This window comes from Cydia strobilella, chromosome 3 (genome assembly GCF_947568885.1).
Source record: "Cydia strobilella chromosome 3, ilCydStro3.1, whole genome shotgun sequence".
Classification (NCBI taxonomy): Eukaryota; Metazoa; Arthropoda; class Insecta; order Lepidoptera; family Tortricidae; genus Cydia; species Cydia strobilella.
This window is the reverse complement of record NC_086043.1, coordinates 20,222,401-20,245,197: the sequence shown is the minus strand read 5'-3', so window position 1 is coordinate 20,245,197 and position 22,797 is coordinate 20,222,401. Positions and strand designations below refer to the sequence as shown.

General features: G+C 47.7%; 1 protein-coding gene across 1 annotated transcript; it reads right to left on the bottom strand.

Annotated features, from left to right (window-relative positions):
* Positions 1-49: 49 nt before the first annotated feature.
* On the bottom strand, positions 50-22,531 carry LOC134756072 (translation initiation factor eIF2B subunit delta). Its single transcript, XM_063692876.1, has 10 exons — positions 22,407-22,531; positions 20,232-21,047; positions 19,655-19,819; positions 18,923-19,050; positions 17,990-18,089; positions 15,405-15,584; positions 14,974-15,101; positions 11,726-11,903; positions 11,378-11,558; positions 50-2,171 (listed from the first exon to the last, which is right to left on the bottom strand). The coding sequence occupies exons 1-10, from the start codon at positions 22,419-22,421 to the stop codon at positions 1,957-1,959; spliced, it is 2,106 nt and encodes a 701-aa protein (XP_063548946.1). The 5' UTR covers positions 22,422-22,531; the 3' UTR covers positions 50-1,956.
* Positions 22,532-22,797: the final 266 nt, after the last annotated feature.

Sequence of the window (22,797 nt, the reverse complement as noted above, 5' to 3'; positions counted from 1 at the left end):
TCAATTTATTAAAAAGTTATACAAAAAATCATGCATTTAAGGGTTAATAACAGAGCCAAATAAAACTAACAGCATTTATAAGTATTTCAATAATTTACACATTTGAGCGTAAGTTGAACTATTTGGATATATTTACAAATTAGAAAAAACCACATGAAAAAACTAAGATAAAACTTAGTATGCCTAAGTAAATAAACTAAAATATCTATGTGACAAAACCATTAACTTCTTAAAAATGAATCCTCGTAAGGCCAAGTGCATTACATTACAATATACACTCAAGGTTCAAATTAAAAATAGGGAAATTTTGTATGGGGGGCCTTACGTGGTTATAAGTATAACAAATATACAGAAAGCAGTTCTTTTTTAGTTATTGCAACAAGTTGAGTATAAGTATACTTGCAGTCTGATATTGGACTAATGGACTAGAAACAATTTAGCAAGCTAAATCATTTATGTTCCTTAGGGCTTGTGCACAAATCACGCGAGGTTTTTTCGGCTACTTTTTGAACCCCCCCTCCCCCTTGGTAATATTTGGTGAAGTTTTTTGCTACAAGAAAAATACACGTGAGGTCTCCTTTATACCCCCCTCCCCCAACGTGATGTGTCGTGATTTTTTCGTGACCCCGCCCCCCCTATCGAACCTCGCGTGATTTGTGCTCAACTTGCACAAGCCCTTACTTCTAGAGATGTCAGTGTTGCTTATAAAACATTAAATTTACACCATAATTATCCCTACAAGCTCTGAATAAGGACAAAAGTATGATAAAGTGTGATGTTTTCAAGCAAAAGGTACCACTTTGTCGCTTACCATAAGGACGTAATTTGGTTGTATCTTTATGCGAATAACCAGGGCGTCCTTATGGCAAGCGACAATGTGGTACCTTTTTATTGAAAACGGCACAAATATTCTCCATGTTCAAATCCATAGCACCACTCCTACAGTCAATGTTGACCATTTAGTTTGGCATTTGTCACTCTTAGGAGTCTTACCTAGGCAAGTTGTTTTTGGTCCTTCGAACCAGAATACTAGAAAAGTTAAGTGTAAGTGTTTGTAACATGTAAAAGTTTTACCAACTCACTTTTATATTTCGATTTTTAAGTGTTTAATCTAAAATAGACAGTTGCCTTCTCTTTTCGCAGGCATACCCAGTAAAAGTCAATTTCGCGAGAACATTACTTTTACAGAACTGAACTGGTATTATTTATAGATCATATGGCTTTCACAGTTCTATTGAAACTAAAGACCTGTGCACACCGGACGCGTGTGCGTAGACGTAATATAAAGATCCTTATGAGACGACACTCCGCTTGCGTGACGCGTGCGTGCACGGCTCTAACCACTGATTTAATATACAGGATGGCCAAAAAATATGTGCATTCCCGTTGCCAGGGAGATTTTGGGACTATACTGAGCAACTTTTACTATGGAACCAACCTCGAAATCGCGAAAAAAATTTGGCTGCTTCATACGTTTTGGCTGGTCCATTTTCTATGGGAGGCTATTTTTTTTCGCGATTTCGTGGTTGGTCCCATAATAAAAGCTGCTCAGTAGAATCCCATACGCTAGATGACGCAAATATCGCGATTTGTATTGAAACCAAGCGTGTCGACTTTTTCATACATACGCATAGGTAACATAATTTTAAAATTACTTACCTGCGGTAAGAAATATGTCCTTGCCTTTGGGGGCTCGCAATTTTTGGGCTGTTAGTTAAGGCGGTAAGTTAATTATCACGCAACGAGGCATTTATTAAGTTTTCACGGACGTCTGGCTGCAACAACTAACGCGCGTGGACTGTCAAGAGTGACGGTCAACCTCGACGCTTGGTCGGGTTTCGGACACGCGAAGTAGATGCATTTGCGTCATCTATGGTATATTTATATCTTTTGCTTTAACCCACGCACATGCAGCCGGTTTGCCCTGGCCTTAGGGTAGGAACGTAACCTAACCATCTATTCCGCCATTATACCATACTCAGACAATTTAAACCTAAGCACAACAGGGGCGCTCGTACAAGGCAGGATGGCTAGCTCCGTGACCACGGCGGTGACCAGGCTGGGCGGCGTGACGTCATACATGAGATTAAGGGGGGTCAGGTTCGGGTTGTTGCGCCAGTCCTTCAGGGGCGAGTCGGGGTCGGACTTGTCAATCAGGTCGTCGGGGTCACCTGGTTTTGGTAAAAAGAAAACATTAAAAATGCATCAACAGAGCAGTTTTATTATTTGTGAGTGTATAGTCTGCATCATATCAAATTACTTTTTCGTCTAAGACGGTAATATAATATGTTAAACAAAAACCATTGTCTCTTTTGTGCGAGCGGTTGGCTATTCTGTGCCATTGTGTGTGAACGCCGCACGCGTCTTGGCACGCGCCAACATACAATGGCCGACAGCTCACATAAAAGAGACAGTGGCTTTTGTTTAACATATTATATTACCGTCTTAGACGAAAAAGTAATTAATGGACATCATCGCGGGATCATTAAAATATAGAATCATGGTAGGTAATTGAGAAATTGTTGAGTGAGAGTAACTCTCAGTTATACAGAGTTGTGTTTCTTTTAATCGTATGTTGCAGTCTTGCAGTTTACGATCTAGGACCTAGGTTAATGATTAGGTACCTACTTAAAACTAGGGAATTTTAAATGGCTATTTGCACCGGCCGGCTTATCGCTTAGGTATAGTGATAATAACAGCGGTTTAGTAGTAGTACATTAGAATACAAGTGCGAAAAATAGGAAATACAAAACGAGTGGCGATAAGTTAAAACACGACCGAAAGGAGTGTTTTAAATCGACACGAGTTGCGAATGACCTATTCGCACATGTATCGTACAACGTTTTACAGTACATATGGCCTATTGAATTTTCAACATAGTTACGTAATGTGCTTACTATTGCACTAGTGCGGTAAAGTAGCACCATATGTACTGTAAATGAAAATGATGTAAAACACTTTATTGCACAAAAAAGTACATAACACACAGAGAATATGTAAAATGGATGGAAAATTAAGGAATTTCAAGAGGAAGTGATCTTAAGAGTTATTTGTAGTGTTTTATTTTAGTGTGGCATGGTGAAAATGTTCATCTCCAATCGTTTTCTTTTCTTATGGGGATTCACTCATGCAAACTCCTCGACATTATTCGGCAGCTACGTTAGATAGGGCCTGAAGAACGACGGCATTCACTATATCTTAATAAAAAAACCTGTTATATTTTATAGGGTCATTGCGCTAGTTTTCCTCCAATTGACAAAATTTGAATATGAACCTACATATTGCTGCACAAATTTGGACTTATTGCAATTCTTAATGTCTAAACAATATATCTATCTACATAAAAATGATAATTCGCAAGTAGAAAATTAAAAACCGGCCAAGTGCGAGTCGGACTCGCGTTCCAAGGGTTCCGTACATTACACAATTTAAACAAATGTATTTTTTTTTTGAAACGTGAGTGAAATGTCTTTAAAAAACCCGTAGGGGTCGGATCAAAAGCTAAGTAATTAAGTCCGACTCACGCTTGACTGCATATTTCTAATAGGTTTTCCTGTGATCTATAGGTAAAGATCTATTTTGTCTATTTTGTGACCTTGTGCGTCTCGGCGGCCACGAGCACGGGCACGTTGCGCGCGCACAGTATAGTTACCTAGCTCGTTGTGGTCCGTGGGCGCGGCCTGCACTCGGGCGGAGACCTTGTGTGTCTCGGCGGCCACGAGCACGGGCACGTTGCGCGCGCACAGTATAGTTACCTAGCTCGTTGTGGTCCGTGGGCGCGGCCTGCACTCGGGCGGAGACCTTGTGTGTCTCGGCGGCCACGAGCACGGGCACGTTGCGCGCGCACAGTATAGTTACCTAGCTCGTTGTGGTCCGTGGGCGCGGCCTGCACTCGGGCGGAGACCTTGTGTGTCTCGGCGGCCACGAGCACGGGCACGTTGCGCGCGCACAGTATAGTTACCTAGCTCGTTGTGGTCCGTGGGCGCGGCCTGCACTCGGGCGGAGACCTTGTGTGTCTCGGCGGCCACGAGCACGGGCACGTTGCGCGCGCACAGTATAGTTACCTAGCTCGTTGTGGTCCGTGGGCGCGGCCTGCACTCGGGCGGAGACCTTGTGTGTCTCGGCGGCCACGAGCACGGGCACGTTGCGCGCGCACAGTATAGTTACCTAGCTCGTTGTGGTCCGTGGGCGCGGCCTGCACTCGGGCGGAGACCTTGTGTGTCTCGGCGGCCACGAGCACGGGCACGTTGCGCGCGCACAGTATAGTTACCTAGCTCGTTGTGGTCCGTGGGCGCGGCCTGCACTCGGGCGGAGACCTTGTGTGTCTCGGCGGCCACGAGCACGGGCACGTTGCGCGCGCACAGTATAGTTACCTAGCTCGTTGTGGTCCGTGGGCGCGGCCTGCACTCGGGCGGAGACCTTGTGTGTCTCGGCGGCCACGAGCACGGGCACGTTGCGCGCGCACAGTATAGTTACCTAGCTCGTTGTGGTCCGTGGGCGCGGCCTGCACTCGGGCGGAGACCTTGTGTGTCTCGGCGGCCACGAGCACGGGCACGTTGCGCGCGCACAGTATAGTTACCTAGCTCGTTGTGGTCCGTGGGCGCGGCCTGCACTCGGGCGGAGACCTTGTGTGTCTCGGCGGCCACGAGCACGGGCACGTTGCGCGCGCACAGTATAGTTACCTAGCTCGTTGTGGTCCGTGGGCGCGGCCTGCACTCGGGCGGAGACCTTGTGTGTCTCGGCGGCCACGAGCACGGGCACGTTGCGCGCGCACAGTATAGTTACCTAGCTCGTTGTGGTCCGTGGGCGCGGCCTGCACTCGGGCGGAGACCTTGTGTGTCTCGGCGGCCACGAGCACGGGCACGTTGCGCGCGCACAGTATAGTTACCTAGCTCGTTGTGGTCCGTGGGCGCGGCCTGCACTCGGGCGGAGACCTTGTGTGTCTCGGCGGCCACGAGCACGGGCACGTTGCGCGCGCACAGTATAGTTACCTAGCTCGTTGTGGTCCGTGGGCGCGGCCTGCACTCGGGCGGAGACCTTGTGTGTCTCGGCGGCCACGAGCACGGGCACGTTGCGCGCGCACAGTATAGTTACCTAGCTCGTTGTGGTCCGTGGGCGCGGCCTGCACTCGGGCGGAGACCTTGTGTGTCTCGGCGGCCACGAGCACGGGCACGTTGCGCGCGCACAGTATAGTTACCTAGCTCGTTGTGGTCCGTGGGCGCGGCCTGCACTCGGGCGGAGACCTTGTGTGTCTCGGCGGCCACGAGCACGGGCACGTTGCGCGCGCACAGTATAGTTACCTAGCTCGTTGTGGTCCGTGGGCGCGGCCTGCACTCGGGCGGAGACCTTGTGCGTCTCGGCGGCCACGAGCACGGGCACGTTGCGCGCGCACAGTATAGTTACCTAGCTCGTTGTGGTCCGTGGGCGCGGCCTGCACTCGGGCGGAGACCTTGTGTGTCTCGGCGGCCACGAGCACGGGCACGTTGCGCGCGCACAGTATAGTTACCTAGCTCGTTGTGGTCCGTGGGCGCGGCCTGCACTCGGGCGGAGACCTTGTGTGTCTCGGCGGCCACGAGCACGGGCACGTTGCGCGCGCACAGTATAGTTACCTAGCTCGTTGTGGTCCGTGGGCGCGGCCTGCACTCGGGCGGAGACCTTGTGTGTCTCGGCGGCCACGAGCACGGGCACGTTGCGCGCGCACAGTATAGTTACCTAGCTCGTTGTGGTCCGTGGGCGCGGCCTGCACTCGGGCGGAGACCTTGTGTGTCTCGGCGGCCACGAGCACGGGCACGTTGCGCGCGCACAGTATAGTTACCTAGCTCGTTGTGGTCCGTGGGCGCGGCCTGCACTCGGGCGGAGACCTTGTGTGTCTCGGCGGCCACGAGCACGGGCACGTTGCGCGCGCACAGTATAGTTACCTAGCTCGTTGTGGTCCGTGGGCGCGGCCTGCACTCGGGCGGAGACCTTGTGTGTCTCGGCGGCCACGAGCACGGGCACGTTGCGCGCGCACAGTATAGTTACCTAGCTCGTTGTGGTCCGTGGGCGCGGCCTGCACTCGGGCGGAGACCTTGTGTGTCTCGGCGGCCACGAGCACGGGCACGTTGCGCGCGCACAGTATAGTTACCTAGCTCGTTGTGGTCCGTGGGCGCGGCCTGCACTCGGGCGGAGACCTTGTGTGTCTCGGCGGCCACGAGCACGGGCACGTTGCGCGCGCACAGTATAGTTACCTAGCTCGTTGTGGTCCGTGGGCGCGGCCTGCACTCGGGCGGAGACCTTGTGTGTCTCGGCGGCCACGAGCACGGGCACGTTGCGCGCGCACAGTATAGTTACCTAGCTCGTTGTGGTCCGTGGGCGCGGCCTGCACTCGGGCGGAGACCTTGTGTGTCTCGGCGGCCACGAGCACGGGCACGTTGCGCGCGCACAGTATAGTTACCTAGCTCGTTGTGGTCCGTGGGCGCGGCCTGCACTCGGGCGGAGACCTTGTGTGTCTCGGCGGCCACGAGCACGGGCACGTTGCGCGCGCACAGTATAGTTACCTAGCTCGTTGTGGTCCGTGGGCGCGGCCTGCACTCGGGCGGAGACCTTGTGTGTCTCGGCGGCCACGAGCACGGGCACGTTGCGCGCGCACAGTATAGTTACCTAGCTCGTTGTGGTCCGTGGGCGCGGCCTGCACTCGGGCGGAGACCTTGTGTGTCTCGGCGGCCACGAGCACGGGCACGTTGCGCGCGCACAGTATAGTTACCTAGCTCGTTGTGGTCCGTGGGCGCGGCCTGCACTCGGGCGGAGACCTTGTGTGTCTCGGCGGCCACGAGCACGGGCACGTTGCGCGCGCACAGTATAGTTACCTAGCTCGTTGTGGTCCGTGGGCGCGGCCTGCACTCGGGCGGAGACCTTGTGTGTCTCGGCGGCCACGAGCACGGGCACGTTGCGCGCGCACAGTATAGTTACCTAGCTCGTTGTGGTCCGTGGGCGCGGCCTGCACTCGGGCGGAGACCTTGTGTGTCTCGGCGGCCACGAGCACGGGCACGTTGCGCGCGCACAGTATAGTTACCTAGCTCGTTGTGGTCCGTGGGCGCGGCCTGCACTCGGGCGGAGACCTTGTGTGTCTCGGCGGCCACGAGCACGGGCACGTTGCGCGCGCACAGTATAGTTACCTAGCTCGTTGTGGTCCGTGGGCGCGGCCTGCACTCGGGCGGAGACCTTGTGTGTCTCGGCGGCCACGAGCACGGGCACGTTGCGCGCGCACAGTATAGTTACCTAGCTCGTTGTGGTCCGTGGGCGCGGCCTGCACTCGGGCGGAGACCTTGTGTGTCTCGGCGGCCACGAGCACGGGCACGTTGCGCGCGCACAGTATAGTTACCTAGCTCGTTGTGGTCCGTGGGCGCGGCCTGCACTCGGGCGGAGACCTTGTGTGTCTCGGCGGCCACGAGCACGGGCACGTTGCGCGCGCACAGTATAGTTACCTAGCTCGTTGTGGTCCGTGGGCGCGGCCTGCACTCGGGCGGAGACCTTGTGTGTCTCGGCGGCCACGAGCACGGGCACGTTGCGCGCGCACAGTATAGTTACCTAGCTCGTTGTGGTCCGTGGGCGCGGCCTGCACTCGGGCGGAGACCTTGTGTGTCTCGGCGGCCACGAGCACGGGCACGTTGCGCGCGCACAGTATAGTTACCTAGCTCGTTGTGGTCCGTGGGCGCGGCCTGCACTCGGGCGGAGACCTTGTGTGTCTCGGCGGCCACGAGCACGGGCACGTTGCGCGCGCACAGTATAGTTACCTAGCTCGTTGTGGTCCGTGGGCGCGGCCTGCACTCGGGCGGAGACCTTGTGTGTCTCGGCGGCCACGAGCACGGGCACGTTGCGCGCGCACAGTATAGTTACCTAGCTCGTTGTGGTCCGTGGGCGCGGCCTGCACTCGGGCGGAGACCTTGTGTGTCTCGGCGGCCACGAGCACGGGCACGTTGCGCGCGCACAGTATAGTTACCTAGCTCGTTGTGGTCCGTGGGCGCGGCCTGCACTCGGGCGGAGACCTTGTGTGTCTCGGCGGCCACGAGCACGGGCACGTTGCGCGCGCACAGTATAGTTACCTAGCTCGTTGTGGTCCGTGGGCGCGGCCTGCACTCGGGCGGAGACCTTGTGTGTCTCGGCGGCCACGAGCACGGGCACGTTGCGCGCGCACAGTATAGTTACCTAGCTCGTTGTGGTCCGTGGGCGCGGCCTGCACTCGGGCGGAGACCTTGTGTGTCTCGGCGGCCACGAGCACGGGCACGTTGCGCGCGCACAGTATAGTTACCTAGCTCGTTGTGGTCCGTGGGCGCGGCCTGCACTCGGGCGGAGACCTTGTGTGTCTCGGCGGCCACGAGCACGGGCACGTTGCGCGCGCACAGTATAGTTACCTAGCTCGTTGTGGTCCGTGGGCGCGGCCTGCACTCGGGCGGAGACCTTGTGTGTCTCGGCGGCCACGAGCACGGGCACGTTGCGCGCGCACAGTATAGTTACCTAGCTCGTTGTGGTCCGTGGGCGCGGCCTGCACTCGGGCGGAGACCTTGTGTGTCTCGGCGGCCACGAGCACGGGCACGTTGCGCGCGCACAGTATAGTTACCTAGCTCGTTGTGGTCCGTGGGCGCGGCCTGCACTCGGGCGGAGACCTTGTGTGTCTCGGCGGCCACGAGCACGGGCACGTTGCGCGCGCACAGTATAGTTACCTAGCTCGTTGTGGTCCGTGGGCGCGGCCTGCACTCGGGCGGAGACCTTGTGTGTCTCGGCGGCCACGAGCACGGGCACGTTGCGCGCGCACAGTATAGTTACCTAGCTCGTTGTGGTCCGTGGGCGCGGCCTGCACTCGGGCGGAGACCTTGTGTGTCTCGGCGGCCACGAGCACGGGCACGTTGCGCGCGCACAGTATAGTTACCTAGCTCGTTGTGGTCCGTGGGCGCGGCCTGCACTCGGGCGGAGACCTTGTGTGTCTCGGCGGCCACGAGCACGGGCACGTTGCGCGCGCACAGTATAGTTACCTAGCTCGTTGTGGTCCGTGGGCGCGGCCTGCACTCGGGCGGAGACCTTGTGTGTCTCGGCGGCCACGAGCACGGGCACGTTGCGCGCGCACAGTATAGTTACCTAGCTCGTTGTGGTCCGTGGGCGCGGCCTGCACTCGGGCGGAGACCTTGTGTGTCTCGGCGGCCACGAGCACGGGCACGTTGCGCGCGCACAGTATAGTTACCTAGCTCGTTGTGGTCCGTGGGCGCGGCCTGCACTCGGGCGGAGACCTTGTGTGTCTCGGCGGCCACGAGCACGGGCACGTTGCGCGCGCACAGTATAGTTACCTAGCTCGTTGTGGTCCGTGGGCGCGGCCTGCACTCGGGCGGAGACCTTGTGTGTCTCGGCGGCCACGAGCACGGGCACGTTGCGCGCGCACAGTATAGTTACCTAGCTCGTTGTGGTCCGTGGGCGCGGCCTGCACTCGGGCGGAGACCTTGTGTGTCTCGGCGGCCACGAGCACGGGCACGTTGCGCGCGCACAGTATAGTTACCTAGCTCGTTGTGGTCCGTGGGCGCGGCCTGCACTCGGGCGGAGACCTTGTGTGTCTCGGCGGCCACGAGCACGGGCACGTTGCGCGCGCACAGTATAGTTACCTAGCTCGTTGTGGTCCGTGGGCGCGGCCTGCACTCGGGCGGAGACCTTGTGTGTCTCGGCGGCCACGAGCACGGGCACGTTGCGCGCGCACAGTATAGTTACCTAGCTCGTTGTGGTCCGTGGGCGCGGCCTGCACTCGGGCGGAGACCTTGTGTGTCTCGGCGGCCACGAGCACGGGCACGTTGCGCGCGCACAGTATAGTTACCTAGCTCGTTGTGGTCCGTGGGCGCGGCCTGCACTCGGGCGGAGACCTTGTGTGTCTCGGCGGCCACGAGCACGGGCACGTTGCGCGCGCACAGTATAGTTACCTAGCTCGTTGTGGTCCGTGGGCGCGGCCTGCACTCGGGCGGAGACCTTGTGTGTCTCGGCGGCCACGAGCACGGGCACGTTGCGCGCGCACAGTATAGTTACCTAGCTCGTTGTGGTCCGTGGGCGCGGCCTGCACTCGGGCGGAGACCTTGTGTGTCTCGGCGGCCACGAGCACGGGCACGTTGCGCGCGCACAGTATAGTTACCTAGCTCGTTGTGGTCCGTGGGCGCGGCCTGCACTCGGGCGGAGACCTTGTGTGTCTCGGCGGCCACGAGCACGGGCACGTTGCGCGCGCACAGTATAGTTACCTAGCTCGTTGTGGTCCGTGGGCGCGGCCTGCACTCGGGCGGAGACCTTGTGTGTCTCGGCGGCCACGAGCACGGGCACGTTGCGCGCGCACAGTATAGTTACCTAGCTCGTTGTGGTCCGTGGGCGCGGCCTGCACTCGGGCGGAGACCTTGTGTGTCTCGGCGGCCACGAGCACGGGCACGTTGCGCGCGCACAGTATAGTTACCTAGCTCGTTGTGGTCCGTGGGCGCGGCCTGCACTCGGGCGGAGACCTTGTGTGTCTCGGCGGCCACGAGCACGGGCACGTTGCGCGCGCACAGTATAGTTACCTAGCTCGTTGTGGTCCGTGGGCGCGGCCTGCACTCGGGCGGAGACCTTGTGTGTCTCGGCGGCCACGAGCACGGGCACGTTGCGCGCGCACAGTATAGTTACCTAGCTCGTTGTGGTCCGTGGGCGCGGCCTGCACTCGGGCGGAGACCTTGTGTGTCTCGGCGGCCACGAGCACGGGCACGTTGCGCGCGCACAGTATAGTTACCTAGCTCGTTGTGGTCCGTGGGCGCGGCCTGCACTCGGGCGGAGACCTTGTGTGTCTCGGCGGCCACGAGCACGGGCACGTTGCGCGCGCACAGTATAGTTACCTAGCTCGTTGTGGTCCGTGGGCGCGGCCTGCACTCGGGCGGAGACCTTGTGTGTCTCGGCGGCCACGAGCACGGGCACGTTGCGCGCGCACAGTATAGTTACCTAGCTCGTTGTGGTCCGTGGGCGCGGCCTGCACTCGGGCGGAGACCTTGTGTGTCTCGGCGGCCACGAGCACGGGCACGTTGCGCGCGCACAGTATAGTTACCTAGCTCGTTGTGGTCCGTGGGCGCGGCCTGCACTCGGGCGGAGACCTTGTGTGTCTCGGCGGCCACGAGCACGGGCACGTTGCGCGCGCACAGTATAGTTACCTAGCTCGTTGTGGTCCGTGGGCGCGGCCTGCACTCGGGCGGAGACCTTGTGTGTCTCGGCGGCCACGAGCACGGGCACGTTGCGCGCGCACAGTATAGTTACCTAGCTCGTTGTGGTCCGTGGGCGCGGCCTGCACTCGGGCGGAGACCTTGTGTGTCTCGGCGGCCACGAGCACGGGCACGTTGCGCGCGCACAGTATAGTTACCTAGCTCGTTGTGGTCCGTGGGCGCGGCCTGCACTCGGGCGGAGACCTTGTGTGTCTCGGCGGCCACGAGCACGGGCACGTTGCGCGCGCGCGCCAGCAGCGCCAGCTGCGCCGTGCCCAGCGCGCCGCGCACAGACCCGTCCGCCAGGAGGGCTTGCGCGCCGAATAGGACTTTGCTTATCTGTTAATACAAAGTTCGGTTTAAAGTTTCAAGAAGACCCACCCTACAGGTCCAAAATTAATGTTCAAAAAATTTCGAACTGCTTAAGGGTCCCCGGCAAGCTGGGGTGTATTCTACTGACTACGACCTCAAACTTCCCAATCTAGTTACTAAAATATTTGACTTACCTTCTGCATAATATAACTGGCAGCAGTAATGTCCAGATACGTGCAAGGCACGCCATACTTGACGAGTCGTCGCAGCATCTCTCTGCCATGGGGGTGTATTCTGTTGCCGACGACTACAACTTCGAATTTGACGCCCGCAGCCCACGCTTCGCGGAAGATGCGCTCTATTAGGGATGAGCTGTGGACGAAAAGGACTATGCGTCAATGGTCCAAAAACCAACAGGGTCAAGAATTAGGTTATAAGATAGGTATTTCTATGTACTTTATTTCGTTCTATGGGCACCAAGCGGAATTCCATTGCAGAACTGAGATATTGGTATTTTAGTCAAAATCTCGTCACCCTTATTACCTAGGCAATAAAGTCCACCGCTGGGCGAGCGCGGCAAACCATTCGCCGCGCTCACACGGCGGTGCGCGGACATTTGCTCTACACTACTCTACAGCAATTAATATACTTTTCATTTCTCATGCTCTGAAAGAGAGTCATTGTTGTTCTAAAAGGTGCGCAGAAAATGATACGTGTCTGCACTAGAGCATTTCACGTTCGAAGTACGATTTTTTTAATTTTGTTACGATACGCAATTGAAATTTGAGTTTAAATGGATTTGTTATAAAATTTCCATTTTGATGTTTGACTCTCCATTCCATAAATAACGATACTTTTGCCTGAATTGTTAATTGAAAGTACCCTCAAGAAATACTATAAAAATGTATACTTAGCCATGTTTTTAACAAAATACATGCATTTTACTTTTCTCGTATTCGAAATGAAAAGTAGAGTGTTTAACTCGGGTGAAAGGCATCATTTCTGCCTCGGACTATTGGCGCTCTCACTGCGTTCGAGCGCCAAAACACCTCAGCAGGAATGAGTGCTTTTCATCCCTTGGTTAACAATCTACTATACTTGGACTAGTAGGACTCTATTGCCTAGGTAATAAGGGTAAAGACATTTTGACTTGAATAACAAATATCTCAGTTGTGCAATGGAATTCCGCTTTGTGGCCATATAATGAAATGAAGTACATAGAAATACCTATCAAACCAGGCTCCACACAAAGTTACCCATGGTCCTGTGTAGTGATTAAAATAATTGCAAATATGCAGTCAAAAACTGTACATGGTTCTTGGACTTCATTTTTTTTTATATAGAAACAAACAGTCTTATAAAACATGTAGGTAAATAAGCTGTAGACCTATAGTTTCCTGTATGTAAACATTTTTTTTTAAACTTAATACTATGAAATGCTATCTGAATATAACAACTGTGAAATTAACAAATAATGAGATAACTTAATAGTAGTTTTATGTGACTGCTACATAATGAAAGGCATTAAAACTCGAGTGTGGGTTTATGAAACGAACGTAGTGAGTTTCATAATAGAATCACACGAGTGTTTTAATGCCTAATTATGTACAGTTACATACACTGCTTTATCTACAAACATATTATAAACTTTCTATGATATATTAACTAACCTCATATTACAGCCGACATTGGGGCATAGTTGCTCTCTGGCGGAATTCGCGGATATGAGGTGGCGTCTACGAAATATCTTTAACGCACATTTTACATGAAACTTTTGCTAGAGTTACTTTAAAAACAACAAAACAAATTATTTTTTACCTACAAACTAATTAAAAGATAAACTGCACGTCAAATGGCGGCAAAGAAAACTTTTTCACGCATGTCACGCATCCGTAGTTTTTTTTTAAATTCAGAGACAAACTAGAGTGGGGGTCGATTGCCCTAAAAAGCGAGATTTGTCAAATTTGTATGCAATTGACATTTCATTTCGAATAAAACGTCATCTCGACTGATATTAGAATAGAGGTTAAATCAAATTTCTTTGTTTTTCAGAGATGTTCGAAATTTGAATAAAATAATATTATCGAAATCGATGTTATTATTTAGCAATAATAACATTTTCACAGATAAAAAATTTGCTGAAACAAAACAGTTTATTTTAATGTTGGCCATTATTTACGGATTTTGAAGGCATCATAGAGGGTTTATGATATGTGTGTAGATAAATACTAATTTAATAAAGAATAAACTTTCTTCTTAAATAACCCTAACGAACTGCCAAATATATCCGCGTTCATACACTTTTCATTATACAACCTGCATGCTCGTTTAATATATGATTGCTGATATTTCATGATAAGTCTGTAGTAAAACACATTTAATTTGAGAATGATCCTTTGCTAACACTATGCTCTAGCCGCCAACCTTAGTTTTTCTAGGCATTTTCCGCAAGTCGATATTCATTGTTCTTTTTTTGCATGAAAGAGGGTAGCGCTACTCAAACCAGTTTAACCACCCCAGTTCATCCACAGACCTATGTAACCTTCAGTACCTACTTTAATTTCAAATCAAAATAGTTTTTTTGCTAAATCTTACTATCCTCCAATCGCCCTTTCATGGCGACCCTGCCCTTACCAGTAGGTGAGTTTCTTGTCTCCGTGCGAGATCTTGTTGCGTACTGTGATGCTGATATAATAAAATTAGCTAAAACGGATAAAAAGTTTGACCGAAATCTTAAAACAATGTTAACTGACGTAGCATGCTACAGCGTCGACGAATTTGTTGAAACGTGTACTAACCCTAAGTAATTTATCTACTAATATGTATAAACAAATTTATACCTTATAAATTAAAATGATGACTTGTTAAACCATATGCGACCCTATTGTCTACTGTTTACGAATTTGTTTTGCTTAAAATATGTTTTATTTAATAATAATAAGTTTAAGTGACATCAAATATAACTCCAGAAATGTTGTACCTACTAGTATTAGTTGAATATGTACCTACCTATTTACTGACCTATATCTTGATAGCTTCGCCTGCCATGTCGTGTCCTCGGATGTATTGGTATATTTATAACTTGTAATTTATTATCCTGACACGGCGACCCTGTCAATGTTAGGTAATATATCTTACCTTACCATTCTTAGGTGAGTATCTTGTCTCCGAGCGAGATGTAGTTACATATAATGCGACATAAAATAATAGAAAATAAATAAAATTAAACTAAAAAAAATCCATACTAAATTGTTGCCATGTTACGTTATCTTACGTCAAAAATGTGACAGTTACGTAGGAAGTGGCGCCCTCAATAAGTTTCTACAATTTCTCGTCGGACTATAATAAAGACCTATGTAGCCTATTATTCTTCAGTAGCAAACATTTTAATCTCCTCTACCAACTGTCCTCTAGATACCTTACATGGCGACCCTGCCCTTACCATCCGTAGGTGAGTATCTTGTCCCCGTGCGAAATCTTGTTCCGTACTGCGATGCTGATAGCTTCGCCCGCCATGTCAATTTGTTCGCGGATGTATCGGTCTATTTCTTCGTGTAGTATTTTCTTGGCCTGCCAACAACAAGTCATATTTCGAATAAATTTCTTACTCTTCATCTTAGCGTTTTCCCAGTTGTATAGTGAAAAATCCCGGGGTTCACCTAATGTAAAAAATTGTCGCATACACCGGTTGTTACAAAAGCGACCATCCAACCCAGAGGCGAATCTAAGCTATATTGGGATCATTCTAGATTTCTTTAACTGTGTTTTCTTTCACCGATCAAATTCAAATAAAAACAGGTGCCTGTGAAATTTTATTTTCTAAGCGTGCCGTTGCAAATTCAGGTGCCGTTGCAAGTTCTAGATGAAACTTACGTCAAACTCGTCCACATTATGCGGCAGCTGCGTCAGATGGTGCCTAAAGAACTTGACGGCGTTCACTTGTGACGCCGTGGGTTGTCGCATGCCCCACAGATACGTTAGACTCTCCTTTAAGTGCGTCTCGAGGCCGCGGGCGTATTCCGTGCGCGCTGGGAGGGTGTAGTCCGACACCATCTAAAAGAAATAGTACATTATTGTCGAGGCTCGGAAGTAGCTACTTGCTGGCTGAGGATTTGTTTTAAACGGACGACCTTGGGAGTCCGTTTAATTGAATTCGAAGCCAGCAAGTAGCCTTCCAGCCGAGTCATATATAGTGATTTTCTCAAAAATGGCGCAATAAATGCAAATATAATAGAAATATTTTACAGAAGCAACATTGTTATGTATATATTTTCACAGAAAAAAGTAAAAAGATTTGCTTTGCCGCCGTTTTATTTTTTAACCGACTTCAAGATTTCAAAGGAGGAGGTTCTCAATTCGGTTGTTTTTTTTTTTAATGTTTGTTTCTCCATAACTCCGTCATTTCTGGACCGATTTTGAAAATTCTTTTTTTGATTGTAAGTATATACATACAGATTGGTCCCGTTTTTGTCAAAAAGCAGTTCTGAAGATGGGATCCATAAGGAATCGAGGGAACTCCTCAAATGTTAAAGGCATACATATAGTGATTTTTGTATTTTTATAAACAAATTCAGCACTTCCATTTAAAAAAGTGACATTTGATGAAGTGGAACTGCTGATGATGATCAGAACGGAACTCTTCAATGACGCATAGTTCACGTTTGGCGATTTGTCCTCTTCGTTATGTTTGTTAAGCAAGTTAGGTTTTCAAGAAACATTTTTGTCAAGCTCGAGATCTGATGATGGGATCCATGAGGAATCGAGGGAACTCCTCAAATGTGAAAGGCATACATATAGTGATTTTTGTATTTTTATAAACAAATCCAGCACTTCCATTTTAAAAAGTGACATTTGATGAAGTGGAACTGCTGATGATGATCAGAATGGAACTCTTTAATGACGCATAGCTTACGTTTGGCGATTTGTCCTCTTCTTTATGTTTGTTAAGCAACTTAAGTTTTTAAGACATATTTTTGTCAAGCTCGAGTTCTGATGATGAGACCCACGAGGAACCGAGGGAACTCCTCAAATGTGAAAGGCATACTTATAGTCATTTTTGTTTTTTTATCAACAAATCCAGCATTTACATTTAAAAAAGTGACATTTGATGACTGATAATGATCAGAATGGAACTCTTCAATGACAGTTCACGTTTGGCGATTTGTTCTCTTCCTTATGGACCCAGACCTAAACATGGACCCGGACTCGGACCCGGACCCGGGTCTGAACATGGACCCCAACTCGGACCCGGACCCGGACCGAACTCTGATCCAAACTTGGACCCGGACTCTGATCCGGACCCGGAAATGCTACTAGAAAAGTGGGTTAGGTGGGTGGTTGGGTTTTGATCTGCGATTCTCACAGAACAGAACTGCTATGAGAAAAGTAGGTTAGGTTAGAGCTGTGACCCTTACAGAAACGAAATGCTATCAGAAAAGTAGGTTAGGTTAGGTTAGAACTGCAAACCCGTACAGAAACGAAATGCTACTAGAAAAGTAGGTGGTTTTACCTCCTTTTCTACAGTATTAGGCAAAAGATGCTGCCTTTTTTATTTCATTGTCTGGAATCTAAGAGTGCACCATCAACAATAAGTGAACTTTCAGCGGCATCCCCCATTGAAGTCGGTTTTTTTTTCTTAAAAAATATTTAATTAAAAATGGAAGTGTATTTTTCTGCTGAAAATACGCCAACCTATTTGAGACACCTAAATAGTCGCGGTACCAACATTATAATAATAAGTACTGATCATCTGTTTGGCTGTTTAATGGACCTATGCCTTCATTTGATATGGCCACTTCAACTTTTAAAAAGTTTGGAACTCGACAAATAATGGAATTTGTATGCAACATTGCAGTCCCGAAATCGAGACTGCAATGTTTTTAACTTTTTAATTTTTTGACTGACCATTAACTACGCACTTCGCGACCTATTTTTTAACCGGCAACGTCGACTTTGCCGTCCATTTTTGAGAAAAAAGTGTGTGCGTGTAATTTTTACGCGCGATTGAAGTAAAATTTCTTTGACGATGACGTTTATCGCTATGTTGGCACTTTGACGTGTGTCCTATTGTGCGTGTGCCACTACTGAGCGTTACTTCCGTCAGAGAAAAAATCTGAGTTACCCTCTAGTCGTCCCTTGAGACACAAAAATTTAAATTATTTTTAAACGAGTTAGTCATGTGATTTTTGTCGTTTGATTGACTTGTTTCGATTCGTTTCAATGGTCATCTAATACTCGAATATCGAAAAATGTCGAGTGTTAATCGACTAAAAATACTTTAAAAATAAATTTATTATTCATATTTATTTTCTGATTGTATTCGATGGCGTGTGATGTGAAATCAGATTCTTTTTAAAGCGTTCTTATCGGTCAAGTCTTATCTAATAACTGCAAGAGTTTAAGAAGTTATCAAAGGATCCACGTGTTCGAACTCCAAGAACATATTTCATAAACATTACCTTCTTTAAAGCGTCCAGTAACGCTATGCACCTGGCGTTCGATCCGGACACCACTCGCGAAGATAACTGCACGCCCAACTTGATGATGGCGGGGTGCAGGCTGTAACAAACCACATGACATAAAGGACAAATTACCAGACAAGTGTAATGAATCATAACAAGGAAAAATAAGCTTAGGTAATAAATAAAAATAAAAAAATATTTTTATTCGGTAGCATAGAAAACAATTACAATATCTGCGCTGGTGCCTCTTTTTAAGTGAGAATACACTTGTGCTAAGGGAGCATGCACTGCTCCTCCACGCGGTTAGTTTACAGTACTTATCTTAGGAGTAATAAAGTATATACTTATAAAAAATACAAATTTTAGCATTAACAAAACTTTCAACTAGATATTATTTTAATGTAAAAGTGGTATAGGATAATGACAATGTATTATAAAATGCCTTTTTTTTTTTTGTTTGAGTAATCGAGGAAACTTTTTAAATACCTACACTAGTCATACGTGATACCGAATTCTTTAAAACTTCTTCATTTGCTCTCGGGAAGCATCATATGATAAAGTGAGACTGCTGATGAAGACCATAAAATGATCGCATTTTAAACCGTCATTCTAAAATCTTTTTTTTTTTTAAAAGGTACCTATTATGAACCACGAATTTTCAACATAACATGAAACTTACTTGGACTCTGGAAACTTACTGATTGTCGGAGTCCACGCTGAGGTGATGCTCTGCTGCTCACTCGCGGCGCCACTTGCTGCTTTGGCTTAACTTTCTCTAAAGTTTTCGGTTTGGGGGATTTCTCCTACAGGGCTTAAGGAAACTTCTTGTTCTTCTTGTTCTTGTTCTCGCTGCGCCACTTGCTGCATTGGCTTAGCTTTCTCTAGTTTTCGGTTTGGGGGATTTCTCCTACAGGGATTAAGGAAACTTACTTGGAATTGATGGCGATTTTCTGTTGCTTGTCGGGGTCCACACTGAGGTGCTGGAACCAGCTCACTCGCTGCACCACTTGCGGCTTTGGCTTAGATTTCTCTAATGTCTTCGGTTTGGGGGATTTCTCCTATGACACAGGGGTTATTTATATTATAACATTTAAAACTTTCGCGTTTTGAACACATATTAAAACATATTTATAACCGGGACACAGGTTTCGCTGGTCGTGGTTGAGGCTAACTTCCCAGCAAAATGTCAAACCAGAGATTTGTGTAACTACCCAACACGTCGTGTACGAACGTCGAAACGTCGGAAATAAAGGTAACAAAATAAATTCGCGATAGACCCGGTTATTTACAATGTTGTTTAATATTGGTAAAGTTGTAATAAACTACGTAATCCCCTTATTACGTATTGTATTGTAGGTCAAGAGCGACATAACTTTAGATCCCCGTTTTGCATTGTTTCCTAACCAGAATCATAAGGATTGAGCGTTAATTAGCATTGAACTCACAGCCTTGGCAAGTTTCTGTTCGTTTTAACCCCGTGAAATCCTCCCAGTATTATACAACGCGCCATCGTAAACCCTATTGGAATATATGAAAGTTGATAATAGTAATACACTAACCGTGCGCGTCTGTTGAGTCTGTTGACGTCTTTGGCGGTCAGAGTTAAACAGTTAAGTTTTGGCTTTTACCAGATACAGATAGGGCATGGAACATGTATCAAACCTTGTCAGCAGCTGATTGGGCTGGTGCGGTTGTCTCTTTAGGCTTGTCAGCGGGCTTGGCAGCAGGCTTGATAGCAGTGGTAGCCTGCTTTGCTGCTCGTTGAGCCTCTTGCTTTGCTCGCCGTTCGGCCTTCAGCTCTGCTTTACTCTTGACTGATTCTTCTGACTGCAAAGAGAGCAAAGTTGAAGTTTATGAGGGATTTTTTTTCAGAATTTTAACATCTGGATTTTTCTAATTTAGAAAAAAAGGACTAACAATTGTTTCTGAGTAAGAAATACTTCCTTAAAAGTAGGATCTGGGACAAAAAGTTTGTACAAAAACGTGTTTGCGAAAACCGCGGAAACAAAATCAAAAGTGTAAAAATATTTATTGTATGATATTATATAATAAATGTAAAATTATACAAATGCTCTGTAATTCATTGCTAAAAGTTAAACTAAAATATTTCAAGCTTCATTCTCATAAACATTAGAAGCACAATATTGATGATAGTGCAAATATAAAGTTGACTAAAACAAACTTAATTTGCACATACTTATAATGCTTCAAAATAATTAATAGTAAAAAAATAGTATACCTTTTTGCCATCCAATTGAATTGCCTGTACCTTAGCAGTGACATCTTGCACTTCTTTAGCAACAATGGCGATATCCTTCAATGTATTTACAACATCTTTAACAGTCATCTCTCCATCTCCTTTGGGGGCATCTCCTTCTGACCCCTTCTTCTTTGCTTGTTTGGCTGCTTTCTTAGCTGCTCTTTCAGCTTTGATTTGATCTTTAGCCTTATCATCTGCAGATGTGGCAGTACTTTCTGTTTTATCTGGTTTTTCAACAGGTTTAGTAAGAGTTTCTACTTTAGCTTTAATTTCTTCTTTCACTGCTACATTTTTTTCTCTAACTATAGGTTTTTCTGCATGAATGCATGCCTTGTCAACCTCATCTTTGCCTTTGACAGGACTTACTTTAACATTTTTTTCTGTGACTACTAAATCTTTAGCAACCTTTGCTTCTTGTCCCTTCTGATCTGATTCTTTCTTCTTTTGTTTTGCTAATTTCTTAGCTTCCCTGGCAGCCTTAACTTCCTCTCTAGATTTTTCTGTAGAAGACATTTCTTTTGATACTTTAACTTCTTTAGGCTTTATAAGTTCTTCTATATCATAACTTTTGCATTTAGATTTGATTGGTAAGGGATCTATTTCTAGTACAAGGGAGCTGTTTGTGGCTTGTAAGAATGAGATATCTCTTCGGATGCTGTCAATAATATTGATGGTTTGATGGGTGGTGATAGGATTAGTGGTACGGGCTGCTTGAAGCCTTTTGCGCCTGATTCTTCTCTTTTGTGCAGTGCTTAGGTCTTGCGAAGACTCCTCTGGACAGTTTTCAGGAGGTTCCTATAATAATACATACACATTAAAATTGTACTGTTTTTTTTATTCATCTAACATGCAATCTATGGAACAAGTATGTTGTAATGTAAAAACAGAAAACAAAACAAGATATGCAAGACAAAAGTAAATACATGAATTGGATAAAATTTGTTTGTATGATGTAACAATATTGCAACATCAAAATGTAACTGCTTTGTTACAATGTGCAATATTCAATGCAGAATGTGTTGGAATAGGTAATGCAAGTTCAACAATATGTATAAATCCATACTAATATTATAAATGAGAAAGTGTGTTTGTGTGTTACCTCTTCATGGGATTTAGTTGAAATTTGGTGTAGAGATAGTTTGATTCCCGGGGAAAGACATAGGGTAGTTTTATCCCAGGAGTCATCCTTTAAGGGGGTGAAAAGGGGAGGGGGGGGTGGAAGTTTGTAATGTTTGTGTGGGGAATCGATAAAAAGCAGATTGGATAAAAAATAAGCTACCCAAATTACTAACTTCACGCAGGCGAAGTCGCGGGCAAAAGCAAGTTTTTTTATATTAGGGTAGGTACACAGAGAAAATTGTTGTTTTAAAGCAAAAGGTACCACATCGCTTGTCGCCTGCTTTTAGTACGCTCTGACAACTAAACTTTAAATAAAAAAGAGATAGGATCAATAGCAATAAACAAGTATTTTTCACCGTTCCATAGTTTTCTATTTAAAAGGTTGTCAAACATTAGGCATACATAAACTGTGGGCCAGTTTCAGGCTGATGACCTACAATACCCTGCGTATCCAATATAATAACATTTTCAGGATGCTGTTTGGGCTTCCTCGATTTTGCAGCACCTCTGGGATTTTTGCCTATGCTAGCGTAGATGACTTTTATGCCATAGTAAGGAAGAAGACGGCATCTGTGGTGCTGCGGATGAGGGGGAGCTCAAATAGCATCCTGAGAATGATTGCCGAAAGGTGGGACTCGGATATCCTCCGCCAATATACCGACCTTCATGTTGTACGACCTAGGAAATAAGTATTTATATGTTTTTATGTAATAGGTAGTTTACTAATGTAGTTTTATAAGTGTCATGTAACTAACAATTTATGGATCGCAGCTGTTTTTTTTTTTTTATAAAACTTGGCAGGGGAAGTAAATATTTATATGTAACAAAAACTACTAACCTAAGTAACGGTACAAGCAAAACACAGGTTTTTTTTTTAATATGACACACAGACCGAGAGGTTTCGTTCACAGACATTTCAGGGACATAAAAACCCTTAATAAGAAATAAATATAACAATTATTCAGGCACAAACACAAAGCTTGCATTCTATAACCTCAAATACAGTGACACATCAATAGAAAAATTATAGTATACCTTAGACAAGAACATTGCTGGATTCCTTAGTAAGCTACGAAACAAATCAACATGAGAAAAATATACTTATAAGTGTCATAAGCCTTCGATTTAGTTGTAGAAAATAGAAAATATTGCATTTAGGTACTAACCTCTTTTTATGGGAACTAAGCTGCAACGACTAACTGCACAAATAGTTATTAATTAAAAAAACAAGATTTTCGGTGAGAAGTAAAGAACATATATTACCACACATTAATCTGAAAATTGGTAATAAATTTTGAAATTTTCAATATATTACAATAATGTACCAGCTGAAATGTCAACGTCAAATTTAAACGTCAAGTACAGAGTGGTTTGACAGCTTTGACAGCATGCAATAGTGCGTACCACCAGCGTTCAAATAAGAATT